This window comes from Camelus ferus, chromosome 4 (assembly GCF_009834535.1).
Source record: "Camelus ferus isolate YT-003-E chromosome 4, BCGSAC_Cfer_1.0, whole genome shotgun sequence".
NCBI lineage: Eukaryota > Metazoa > Chordata > Mammalia > Artiodactyla > Camelidae > Camelus > Camelus ferus.
Window position 1 is genome coordinate 8,455,258 of NC_045699.1, and position 12,908 is coordinate 8,468,165.

The 12,908-nt window shown below is 45.4% G+C and overlaps 1 protein-coding gene across 6 annotated transcripts in view; it reads right to left on the bottom strand.

Annotated features, from left to right (window-relative positions):
• NTRK2 (neurotrophic receptor tyrosine kinase 2) overlaps positions 1-12,908 on the bottom strand; it is a 327,573-nt gene that overhangs the window by 178,273 nt on the left and 136,392 nt on the right. Inside the window, exon 15 of one of the 6 annotated variants that reach the window (XM_032477497.1) lies at positions 7,549-12,698. The exons of the other annotated variants lie outside the window; for them this stretch is intronic. Coding sequence (XP_032333388.1) covers positions 12,661-12,698 — 38 coding nt within the window. The 3' untranslated portion in view covers positions 7,549-12,660. Of the gene's footprint in view, positions 1-7,548; positions 12,699-12,908 lie in introns of those variants that run through there. 6 annotated transcript variants of the gene reach the window in all.

The following is a 12,908-nucleotide window of genomic DNA, read 5'->3' on the forward strand; positions in this document are numbered from 1 at the left end:
AGCGCTGGGAGCCCCCAGGCTGGCAGGAGCCCTGTCAGGACTGGTTTCTATCCACCTGCCCCTGTCTTCTCCAAAGAGCCAGGCCGTCCTCCCTCCACGCAACCCAACGGGAAGAGACGAGCTAGGAATCCGGGAACAACATGCTAAGTAGTCAGGGTCTAAGATAATCTGAACTCCGCAAACTGATCCCTTTAATAAGCCGCTGCAAGAAGTGTCAACAAGCCCGGGACTGGACCGGAGTCAGAAGATCAATGTTCAAACTGTGGTTCTACCTGAGCTCCTTATTACCCAGTGGACTGGGCGGAAGCGCAGCCTTCAGTAGTAGGATGTGCTGGGGTCCCTGGGCCCGCGGCTGTTGGGCTCCCAGCCTGGGCAACAGCCAGCACCTGCATCTCTTTGCTGGAGCTACTGCAGCCCACTTTTGCCTGCCGGGACCCTCAGCCAATGACGTGGGCGCACGAATATGAAAGCCCACTTCCCAAATCTCTGGAGGGCCATTTACACTCAGGGGCTCGCCCTCCACAAGGCCTTGTCTGAAACCATTCTCCATTAGCCCCCTTCCCTGTTCTGCCTCCCCCACTCCTTCCCCAGGCAGCCCTGGGACACATCCTTCGTAAATCACTCCTATGGAAATCCTCAGGGTGAAGTCTGCTTCCAGAAAGCTTAACCAAAAGCCCAGGATCTGCTCAAGACCATCTTGGAGGAACCGTATCTTAAAAGCAGTGAACAGAGTATTCAGTCCAAGGGTCACAACAGGCAAAATCTGGCAAAAAGATGTGTTTTGTTTGGCTCACAGAGTCTTTTAAAAATGTCAAGGGCCTGGCCAACATTGAAAAACTGGGAGATTTCACACAAAACCCCAGATCTTCCCTTGCCTTGAAAAATCAAGAGGATTTGGCTACCCTGAGCCTGCATTCCTGCACAGCGACATTAGCTGGGGTGGGGGGCGGCTGCACCTGTGCCTGGGGCTAGTCCCCACCAGTCCACTGACTTTTCCCAGGACGCATCTAGTCTCCAAAGTCATCGGAGTTGGCAAAGTCTTCGGATGGTGCAGGCCATCAAAAGCACTCCATAAAGTCTCAAATCCGAATAAGGCTTTTTCTTGAAAATAACTCAGCTCGAGGCTGCGGGAGAGCAGGGGTGCAGAGTTGTGTAAGATTCTGTTCTACTCCAGCTCTTTTCTCGTGCCTGGCAAGAGACTGATGGACACTTATAAACACTCTTCCGAAAGACCGTGGCTTGATGACGAGAGCTGCTGCGATAGGGAACTTGTTTGCCAGGAACACAAAATGAAATGAAGTACAATCACTTGTGGTTTTAGCATGCAGGCGAGGAAAACAAAAGCAGGTCTTGGTTTCAGATGCTGTTTCGTGTTGCCATCAGTAAGAGGATGGCCTCAGCTCAAAAACGACATTGTAAATTGTAAACATTTCAAAATGTTGACTTGCCCGGTCTGTGTGCTTCTTTGGTTTTTTTTTTGTTTGTTTGTACTATCTTAATTTTTAATTAAAGAACAATTACAGTTGAAGCTCTTTAAATTAATGTAACTGGTAGTAGGTCATTTAAGGAACCCAGTGGTCCAGCCAGGAGTGTTGAGGGCACTTGTCAGATGGGCAGTCTGTTTTACAGAGAGATGGGAGCAGGATTTATCCAGTACACGGCATAGGAGGAGGTCAGATAAGACAGCCCCTGTTGTGTAAGAGCACCTTGCAGACCCTTACCTTCAGGAAGCATGATGGACCAAAGGCTCCAGCCACACCCTGAAATCCAGCTCCTTGTTTGCAGAGTCCATGCCCCCAGGGCTGCTTGAGCACCAGTGACTGAGTGTGGTCAGGAATGGTAAGGCACACCCATCCTGGGAGACAGGGAACCCCCCTGATGGCCGCCTGGACTCCCAGACACTCCTAGACTCTCATCAGCCCTGCCCTCACTGCCTGGGAGCACTCGGCAGTGTAGGACAGACACCCAGCCCTTCCTCAATCTCTCATTCACCCGAGGCCGTGTTTGCATTGCAGTCCGACACGCTCTCTGTCTTCTCCGGCTCCTTCTCCGTTTTCTCTCACACCAGAGTTTCTCCTGATTCAAATCCTTGCAGCTTTCATCCCCTCTTGGTGTCAGCCTCCCTGAGGACGAGTTCTGCATTTGAAAATTCCTACTGCCTCTATTCAGAAAAATCGGTCAGCTCTACCCCATAATCAGAGGCTCCCAACTTTGTGGTTCCAGGACTCCAAAGAAGAAAGCCCTTACCAAAAGAACTTAACATGAGTGGGCTTTAAGGAACTGAATATGGAGTTAAGAGAAAAAGAAAAAGGAGGAGAAAGTGGGAGGAGGAGGAGACAGCTTCTCAGTAGTTCCTCTGCTTTGACAATTTTCCACTGGGAAAATGGGCACGGAGACCCCCAAAACACAGCTAGTCCACATCTCTAGGAACAACTCCCTAAGACTTTTCAGATTACCTGTCTTTCTCCGGAATCCCAGGTGTTAAATTGCCATTTGGGGATGGCATGTACAGTCCCTCAGAGAGCTGCTCGCCAAAAAGTCCTTTGTGGCCACAGTGAAGACCACAAGGCTGTCATTCTCGGCACCCCAGACCTCGACATTTCCGACTCTCATTTTGTGGAAAGGCAGAAAAGGGGAAGTACACTGCCTGCATGACAATGTGCAGTGTGCCTAAGAACCAAGAAAAGAAAGAACACGGTAACACACACACACACACACACACACACACACACACACACACTCTGCTAAGAGGGTTAATGTTCAAAGGAAGCCTTCAGCTGGTTATTTCATAATTCACAGCAAAATAGAAAAGGGAGACCAAATCAGCAGCATCATTTATAAGCCCTGGAAAATGGAAGTTTCCAAGCTGTCATAAATAAGGATGGAGGCACTTGCCAAGTCAGAGATTTTGCCAAGTTTGAGATCCACTCAATCCTTATATCTTGGAGCTCAGAATGGAACACCAACCTTTTGGGATTTGTAATAACTTCTTCTCAGCAAAACTTTTTGCTATTTATAAGGAAGTAAAAACAAAAAGCAAAAAATATTATATGGAAAGTTTTTTTTTTTTTTAAGGAGCATTAAAGCACAGTGAGTGGCGGGGAGGCAATAATGGTATAAATGGTATATGTACTGGGATTAAATTCCCATTTAATCAAACAGGGCTTAACATATGCAATATTCCTATTCTGACTGTGAGTGAGTGTGTGTGTGTGCACGTGCGTGTGTGAATTATTGTGTCTTTCCCTGCTGGTGCCTCTCTCTCTCTCTCAGAGACACACACCCTCTCACTTCTGTGCACATACTCCAACTGACCAATTGTAAATGTTTAATGTGCGTAAACTAAAGAAAGGATAATGTATATTTGTGTGTGTTTGTGTTGAGTGGAAAAGGGAACTAAAAGGGAAGAAGAGGGGAAGAATCATCAAAGGAAAGAAAAACATAGAGAAAACAGGTACCAAGGGCTGGGAAACTTCTCACCAGTTCATACTGGATCAAAAAGAATCAGAGCCACGAGAACGAAGAGCAGAGGTCTGATGGCTCATCTCACAGCATGCAACAGGGGGTCCCGCAAGAGATTAAAAAAAAACAAAACACTGACTTCAGAGAAGCAGGGCCAGAAGCAGATTTTATAAGCACATGGATCTGATTTGTGTGATCTTGGACAAGTTAGTTAATTTCCCAAGTCTTTTTTTTTTTTTAAATCCTCATGTGTAAAGTATGGACGATGACTGTGTCAACATCACAGATACAACCACAGCCCAGGAGGCCAAGGATGGTGTCTGTTTTGCTGTCATACCCCTCCCAGCGCCTGGCTCATGTCTGACATATAACTGACAATCATTTCTTGCTGGATTTTGAATAGACTCCATGTGAGATAAAACAAGATAACGTATTAAAGAATTGAGTATTTATATGTCTCAGTTGGGGTCACGTCAAGGAAAAAGGATTCGCCTCAAATGCTTTAAATAAAGAGATGTATTGATGAACAGACATCTGGGCAGGTTAAAGGGACAAACAAGAAATGGTGAGACACTGGACACTGACCACAGTGGGAGGCTTTTCCCACCTCTAGGCTTGAAGAGACAGATGGAGTCCATCAGCATTTTCAACTCAACAGTGTTCAGAGAAAGGGGGCGATAGAGAGGTAGTTGGCCTCCCCTAAACCCAGGAGCCTCGGTAAGTGCAGAGAGAAGACTTCACCCAGGGAGTAATCTCTGAAAAGCCTGAAACACCTTAACAGACTTAGTTCAGGTTAAAAACCTAGAACTCCCCCAAAAGGCAAAACAGTGCAGGCACCTCTGTACTTCCCCTCCTCCCCAACCCCGGCTCAAGAGTCTTTAATGAAATTCCATGACTTGACCTGAAGCTGAATTCTAATCCTTAAAGCAGATGTCCTACATTTTTATTTAGCTATTCAGCAAGACTAATAATTACTGTAGGATGAGAATTAGCAGAATGAGATGGAAGGGCGGCAAAGCAACACCAAACCTTGGAAACACAATAAAACCTTGAAAAGAACAGAGATGGAGAGATTTTACTGTTCATTAGCTGATGGTTGAGCAGAGATTTAAATTTAGTAAACACGGGCCCCGGGGTCTTGTGGTGTGTGAGATGGACTTGACCAAATGACTGGAAAATCAGCATGTGCCCTTGGCAGTCTCTTTCAGTCACTGGCTGCCAGACAGGACATTTGGGGACAGGAGCATCGATGTGACTGCAATGCTCAGATGCTGCTCTATCCCTATTGTGTTTCCAAGACAAGGAGCCGCTCAGGCATCTCCCAACACCTTGTTCCCAAGTTCAGATCCTTTCCGTGGAGGTGGCAGGATGTGTCCTCAAGCGAACCTCCCCACCACATTGCCCACCCGCACCCTCACTGAGGTGCTTCCCCTGCCATCACTCATCACTCATCCTCATTGGAGGGCAGGGACTGCTCCACATGAACGGGAAATACTTAAGCTCAAGAGTGACGAAAAAATTCACTTTGGAACAACCCAAAACAACATTCATCTTCAGGTACAAGGGACAAAGACAAACATGCTCTGGGGTTTTGTTAGCTGATTAGCAAAGAATATATATCAGATGCAACTTCTCCGTTTCATAAGGTAGAACTTAGAAAGTCTGTGCCAACTTCCCTGCTGCACCACGTACTGGCAAGTCAAGATTTGCAAGGGCTTTGCTAGTGGCAGGAATTAACGAGGGTTGGGGGGCTGCGGGTGGTGTTTCCTGGACAGAGGACGCCTCTCTCGTGATTTCAGTTAACCTTACAATTCTGCGTCTTGACAACAATCATCTCTGCTCAACTGCTAGTGCTGGTAGGAGTGACCACTGGACACTTGCACAACCCTGAGCATGCCCTAGCCACTTGCTGGACTCACCCAAGTCCTGGCCCTGCTCAAGGGTCCAGCCCATACCCACTAGCTGTTTCAAGCACCAGTTCTCAGAGCCAGCCTACCAGAATTCAAATCCTGGTGTTGCCACTCATTGGAACTAGGTAACCTGGGGCGAGTCTCTCAACCATTCTGTTCCTCAGTCTCCTAATCTTTCAAATGGGAGCAATATTAGTATCGGCCTCATCGGGTTGTTGAAAGAATCATGAAGCACTTAAAACAGCACTTGGCACACCGTGAGGAATCAGTACCTATTAACTATTTACTGCCTTTTACATTCTATGGTAAATATTGCTTTAAAATGTGTTAGAAAAGGTGGAAACCACAGTACACGTACCTTCAATTAAGTGCCGGTAAAACTTCAGTGCCACTTAACTTAAAATGATTTAACAAGGGGAAAAAAAAAAGCCGAAATTACAAAATACTTTTAAATAAATGAATGTTACTACATCAAATGTGAAGCAGCTCCATCTAGGCCGATCGCATGTTGCCTGCTAGAGTTGTGACGGGAAACTACCCCGGGAAGTAGAAAGCTTATCTGTAGCTCACTGTCTGCAAACACTTGTTTCTGTGGCTGGAGGGAACTCAAGACAAGTCTCTCCTTTCAGTCTCTCAGCCAATCCATTTGTTATTTTTACTCTTAGCCAAAGATTTTAAAATGGAAAATTCAAAAATTGAAATTAATGTAGACCCTCCTCAAATGATGAAAAACTCTGAATGAATGAAGTGAGAACAAAAGACGAAGACAGTATTTGGGATATGACCTTCAACGCTCTTCTTCCAGAATCCGCAAACCAAGGAGCATCATTCGAACTAACAGAACAATCATAAAACAGATCCAAACAAACCATATCCTCTTGTTTTGTCAAAGTCACATCTGATTGTGATCAACGTGTAAGAATTTCCCGGGCAGAGAGGGAATGTAGGAGAATCACGATTACTCCTGAGAAAGCTCCAAAGTGGCCTTCACTGTTTGGACCACATCCAGAATGATGCAGGGAGGGAAGTATTCCTTCATTTGGACGCCGTGGTTTGCAGCCATGCAATTGACATATGACCAATACATGCAAGCGAGTCTGTGATTCGAGGGCATTTCCTGAGGCACAACCAAGCCCAGTGTCAACCCAAGTCCTTCCAGGCATTTTTATCAGTGATGCTGAGTGGACCCCCACATACACCATCACATTTAATGCTCATAAGAGCCCAGTGGGGTGGGGGCACTGTCACTATTAGCATCATCTCCTGAGGAATGAAGTGGTAAAATAACTTTCCCAACGTCACTGAGCTTGTGAGCAGAGCTGGGATTCAAGCCTGCCTAGTTAAGAGTCCAGTGCCTACTGCCTTAATTATTAGATAATTTTCAAAGGGACAATGAAATCTGTTCTCAACTCAGCAGATTTAAAAGGCCATTTAAAGCACTAGTCACCAGCACTAAACAAGCTGTTTGGAGAGGGTCCACGTACTTGGCTCAATAAGACATCACGTCACATTGTTTGTCCAATTCCTAAGTCTTGGATTTGGAGCAGAACCCTTGCAGGGTTACAAGAAGGGGAAAGCAGTCTCAAATGAATCAGAGCTGGGAACCCAGCTTTTAGGTCCCATCCGAAAAGGGGAAACTGAGGGAGGGACAGTGTGGCCAGGCAGGAAACAGAGACAAAGGGGATGTGAAGTACGGGCACCTGATAACAGTTAAAGTTTGATGGTATCTTATCTCCATGGCCACCTGTCTTCCTCTCCCCCCCCCCCCATAAAGCACAAGTCATCATGTTCATTTGATCACAAAGTCACGTAGAACAGAGCACTGAGTGTACCTCCTGCCCACTCATTCCAAGTTTTTAAAATACCAAAGGACGTTTTTGTTGGGTTTTTTTGGATTGCCTTTTAACCAATGAAAATGTATCCGATGCAAGAAACCAGTAAAAAATAAACGTATAATTCACACTGATGGAAATTTTAAAACTCCTCTTTTTAGAAGAGATTTATTCCAGGATCTACAGTGGGTTTGGGACTCCCACCAAACTCCCAGTGATATTTCTCACACTCTTTCCTCTAACACCTATAGTCTTGGACACCACCAATGACACACACGGTGGGTGTGTGTGTGACGAAGGGAGGGAAATATACAAGGCCCTACAGAGAACGCGAGACACATGGCGATGAATTATAAAACTTTATTGGCTTGTTAAAAATGAATGAATTCAGCAAGTACATTTATGGTCTATCCACATTGTTAAAACAGCACTTAAAAATAAAATAAAAAATGATTACCCATTATTTACAGGAAATGTGAAAAAATGACTTTAAAAGCTGGAACATTATGGGGGAAGAAAACGGCATGAGAATGATTCACAGGCCACCACTATGGATTACAGCAAATGGATTTGAACACAATGAATGAAACTCAAGGATTTGTCTTTCTCTGGAGTCTCCTGCTGATTTTCTTTTTTTTTTTTTTTTCCTTTTCAGCTTTATTGAGGTATAATCAACACAGAAAATTGTAAGATATTTAAAGTGTACTGTGTGTTGATTTGACATACATACACATTGTGAATATAATATCTTGCTATCTTATATTTGTTTATAGAAGCTCCATTCATAAATGAACTGTCTTAAAGGTGGTGAACATCTCTGTTCTGTTCTTTGCCTCTTACACACTCATTTTTTCCGTGAAAACTAAGATTCCTGGCACAGCCAATGTGGACCCGTGTTGGGTGCTCACTCACAATACGTCCAAGGCTCCACACAGCATCAGCCCGACTTAAACTCAGGGTGATCTCACTGTCAAAATCAGATGGCTGCAAGGTTCCTTTGTCCCTGAAGCTCAAGACAAGGAAGTGGGCTAACTTGAGTTGAAAATCGCCTTCTGTGACAACCATTTTCACGTCACATTCTGGATGGGGAACTCTGTTAACATAATTCAGTCCAGGCAGCACCCCACAGAAAATTATATCCCTGCCCTGTCCAGGAGGGTCCTTAACCTTCTCAGGTGCCCTTGACATGGTTTGCAGGTGCTGTCGGTGTGTGAACACAGTAGAACACACTTAACAGGATGGCCACTTCTGTCCTGGCTTCCCGGGAGCCCAGTCTGCTAGGGCACAACCCTGGAGGCTCGCCTGACCTGGACTGGGCGGGACTGGCACAGCCCACGTGGCTGCATGCAGCCATCCTGCGAAGATTCTGGGTTTTATGAAATCGCTTCTCTTCAGTTGTTCTCTGTCTGTGTCTAGAGTCTGAACAAAACCAGGTGCAATGAGCTTCCACTACAGTGGGAGGAAATGAGATGCAAACCCAGGGAGGAGTTCTAGACAGAAAGCACTAGAGCAGGAGAAGGCGTCAATCATCCACCCTCCAGAGGAGGGAGAGAAGAGTGAGTACTGGGCCAGGTTAGTGTTTTGATTACATTTTGCATTGGGAAGAAAAAAAAAAAAAGGTGTGTGCAAAGCAACCAATGAAGCAAATAAAAATAAACTGTCACAGAGTCAATTTAGAATGCTAGAGAGAGAGAGAAAAAAAAGTCAGGGATTTTAAGAGACTCAAGAAGAGAAAAGAAGAGAGAAAAGGCAGGAGCGCCTCCATCGTGCTGGTCCTCACTCCGGGCAGTGGCCTGAATTTCTGCCTCTACTCCTTGAGCTGCTTACTCCTCCCACTGCTGAATGCTGAACGCTCTGTCCGCGGGGCAGCGGCAGGCCCCAACCATTCCGGGTGTAACTCACGATGACTGGAAGAGTTCGGAGCCAAAAGCTGACCTCTTGGGGGGCACTGTGGGGTTGGGGCTGGGGTCGTTTCCTTCTCACCTCTGCTCCCTGCTCTTGGAAGGGAGACTCCAGGGGTCAAAGTGAAACCAGTCCCTGCTGGAGACGAGGAGGGAAATCCCCTGAACCGATCGTCTCTATGTGGGGATTAATTTCTCCTGTTGAGAGATGGACCTTCTTTGGCCTCAGACTGATGTATCACGGGGACGGCAGTGGGAGTTTCTCAGTCTCTCTCGGCTGCCTTGGGGGTGGTCTCAGTGGGACCCGATTCAAGATACATCTTGAAGATGACAGATGACATACCTGCTCTCCACCTACCAGTGGCTGCATGAGTACATTAAGGACACCCATAAAAAGGGGCTGTGTGCTTTCCCATTTGAACCCGGATGCCCCTGAACGGGTCAAGTGACATGGACTTGGAGAAAAGTCATGTCAGACAAAAACAGGAGGTAGGACTCACTAGGTTGTCTCCAGCCACATGGAAGTGGGGCCATTTGGGGGTTGGCGGCGGACATCGCTGCAGGAGAGTTCCCAGGCAGGGTGAGAGAGCCGAGGTCCCAGCCAGCAAAGTTACAGGAGGGCCCCAAGAGTAAGTGACGTGCTGCCGATCCCTGGGTCACTAAACTCTGTGGTACTAAGGCTCTCAGTGGCGATCCCAGGAAGTGCGCTAGCAACGGCGAGATAGCAGGCGAGATACAGTGAGAGAACAATGATCTTGCTTTAAAGACAAAACTAACAAACTGGCGGCCCACAGACATGTTTTGTTGGCCTACATAATGTTTTAAAAATAACTGAGCCAACTTTTTAAAAATAGGGACATTGCACATAAAAAAAAAAAAAAAAAAAAAACCCCACCAGGTTTCAAGTTGCTCTTAAAGAATCAGAAGGTTTGGAAATCCTGGACCCACATTCCTGGGAGGCACGAGTTGGCTGGGCCTGGAGGACAGCTGCCTCTCTGGAGGGGAGGGTGTTCAATCTCTCCCAGCCCACACTGTTCATTTAGGATACCTGCCTGGCACCGAAATGCCACTTCCTTGTTGGAGGGCGACAGACTTGATTTCAGCAAAACGGCTGCCTCTCCTTCTCTAATGCTGCAAAAATGCACCATATACACCTTTAGGAAGCTCGAAAAAGAGTTCTTATAAGCAGCATCAAATGATAGCAAAGGATGAGGGGGTGGTCCAGAGCACAGAGGCTGGGACTGAGGTCTTCAGGGATTAAAAAAAAAAGAAAAGCAAAGAACACAAGACCATACGAAACCATTTTCTAATAGCCTGCTGTTTTCATCGTTCCCTAGGAGATGTCAACTGCTCTTTGATATCTTCAATTGCCTTATCTGTCCACTTTTCTCCATTTTAAAACAAAAATCTACCCTGTAATTCTTCTAGCTGTTGAGTACGAATATTCTTTTTTTTTTTTCTTTTAGGGTCTGGGATACTTACAAAATAGTCCTTAAACAATTCACTGCCTTTTTATGCCTCCAGGGAAAATGTAAAAGCTTAAACAAAAATTTTACCAAACGGCTGATATTTAAGAACCTCGCTGTCCTGACAGCCTCTGCTTGGCTCTTGGTTTGAATTTCATTTTTCTTTCAGGGTTCAGGATTTCTGCAATTAGCTGGCCTTTTTGTAAATCAACACCTTCGGGAAAGATCCAAATCTAAGTCATGATAGGAACGGTCATTCAGCAGTGAGCAGGAAAATGGGAATTCAGAGAATATTCAGACCTCTGACACCCAGGGTCAGCTGCCCTCACACTCAAATATCTTTTTGGAAAGACAGCTCCTGAGAACAGCAGCCTGTTTGTGCTTCGGAGAAACTGCCCTTCTATTAGGCGTGAGTACAGAGCAGCCAAGTCAAATGCTGTAATCCATAGGACTGTGAAATGTCTGCATCAAGCAATAACATATTTAGTGGCTAATGTAAAAGATACATGATAAAATATTCATCATGATAATATTTTTATATCAAGTGATGCCTAAGCGAATCCTGGTTTATTAAGATTAATGCCTTGGTTACACAGGATTCAAAACAATGTTCCCAAATACGTTGGACTAGTTAAAAATCTATAAAATCTTAAAGCTGAACTGCAAAACTTGAGTAACTATTCCCCACTGCCCCCTAAAAAAAGAAAATTTAAAAACATCAGTAAGTTCCCAATTCAGCCATAGCATCTCTGTGCAGCCCTTAACAGTCAGAGAGGATTGTGTTTTCAAACAAAATGCTCCAAGCCTGGCTTTGAAGCTCTCCTAAGGTGGGAAGTGGAGCAGGGGCAGCTAAACCTCTCTTCTGGACAGGAACCTGCCTGGTGCACACTAAGCAAAGTGTACAAAGGCTATTGTGATGGCCAAGTGCGTGACACAGGTGTCCACGGTAAGACTAAGGCAGGAACGCAGGCTCTGCAGCTCCAAGGCTGCCCTCTCAGCACTGAAGCCGGACATTCCAAAGCACACATTCATTAGCGACCTGCCACCCCTGTGCTCCTGGGTCAGGAAGAGCTGTCCTGCCCGGGAAAACCCAGCAGGAGGGCACAGGTAGTAGGGGGACTAGCCTTCTTAGAGTGTCGGCTCCTGCTCCCAGCAGGCTAGCCATTCTGCTTGTAGGCCTTTTCAGAGTAGAAAAGCCGCAGTTCTGTCATGGGAACAGCGTGAGATGCTGCGGCCTGCTCACTCGGCACACTTCTAAAAAGCAGGGGGCTCGCAGAGGGCAAATGAAAGGACATATGCACCATATGTATATATTCCATGCTCTCCGTTATTCTGAAACCGACTATGCCTAAACGAAATCCACAGCCCCTGACCAAATAGCTTCTTTTTTCTTTTTCTTTTTGCCTGCTGATAAGCTTTAAGGAAATCATTACTGCTGACTGCATGACTCTGAACCTTCAAGGCCAGTGAAGCAATGAACCCCTCAGTGTGACACCCCCAAGTCCCCACAGTGATGGTGGACATGCCCTTAACTCGTTTAGTCACTGTGTTCTACATGGAAAAGTGAAACTTTCTGAATTCAGTACTGATTAAACAATAGCAAAAACAGTGCTAAAATTCGTGTTAAATGGAGATTAGACTGTTCAGTGTGTACTTATACCTGTCCCTAAATTTTTTTCTTTAACTTTGCAGTTCACCTTTAATAAACAGAAACAGTGAAAATCAATACATTTCCAATATGGTCAAACAGCACACCTTTCCGAAGAGAAGCACAATCCAGTAGCATTTCATTTCAATTTTGTATTTGAATGATCATAAGAACAAAGAGAAGCATTAATTTAAGATGTTTTCTTGAGCTTCTGCTTAGCTGCCTGTGAGCTGTCTCTGCACTGGTGTTCCCCACTCACAGCTCACAGGACCTGCAGGCTTGGTGCAGGACTCCTGCAAACACCACCCACATCTACCAGAAAACCCCAGATAAGTGGCATTTCCCGGGAGAAGCCAATGCCAGCCCCAATAGTCCAGCTTACAAGGCAGCATCAACCAACAAGCACCACAGCCCCTTTCTCTGTCTTTTCCTTTATTTCAGCTACCCATCCAGTGGGATCTTATGAAACAAAACAAAACCTAAAAGAAACACAAAATAAAACATAAGTCATGCTCAAAAGAAAAATCAATGGAAATTAACATGCAAGTACAATCACTTTTAAGAGAACATAATAAATAAACATCAAAATTAAGACAAACATGGAATATGCTTGAAAACATAAACATAATATAATCACGAAACAGAAATCAGGAGAAAATGTGAGTCTCATTATGAAGTAACTTGGTTTT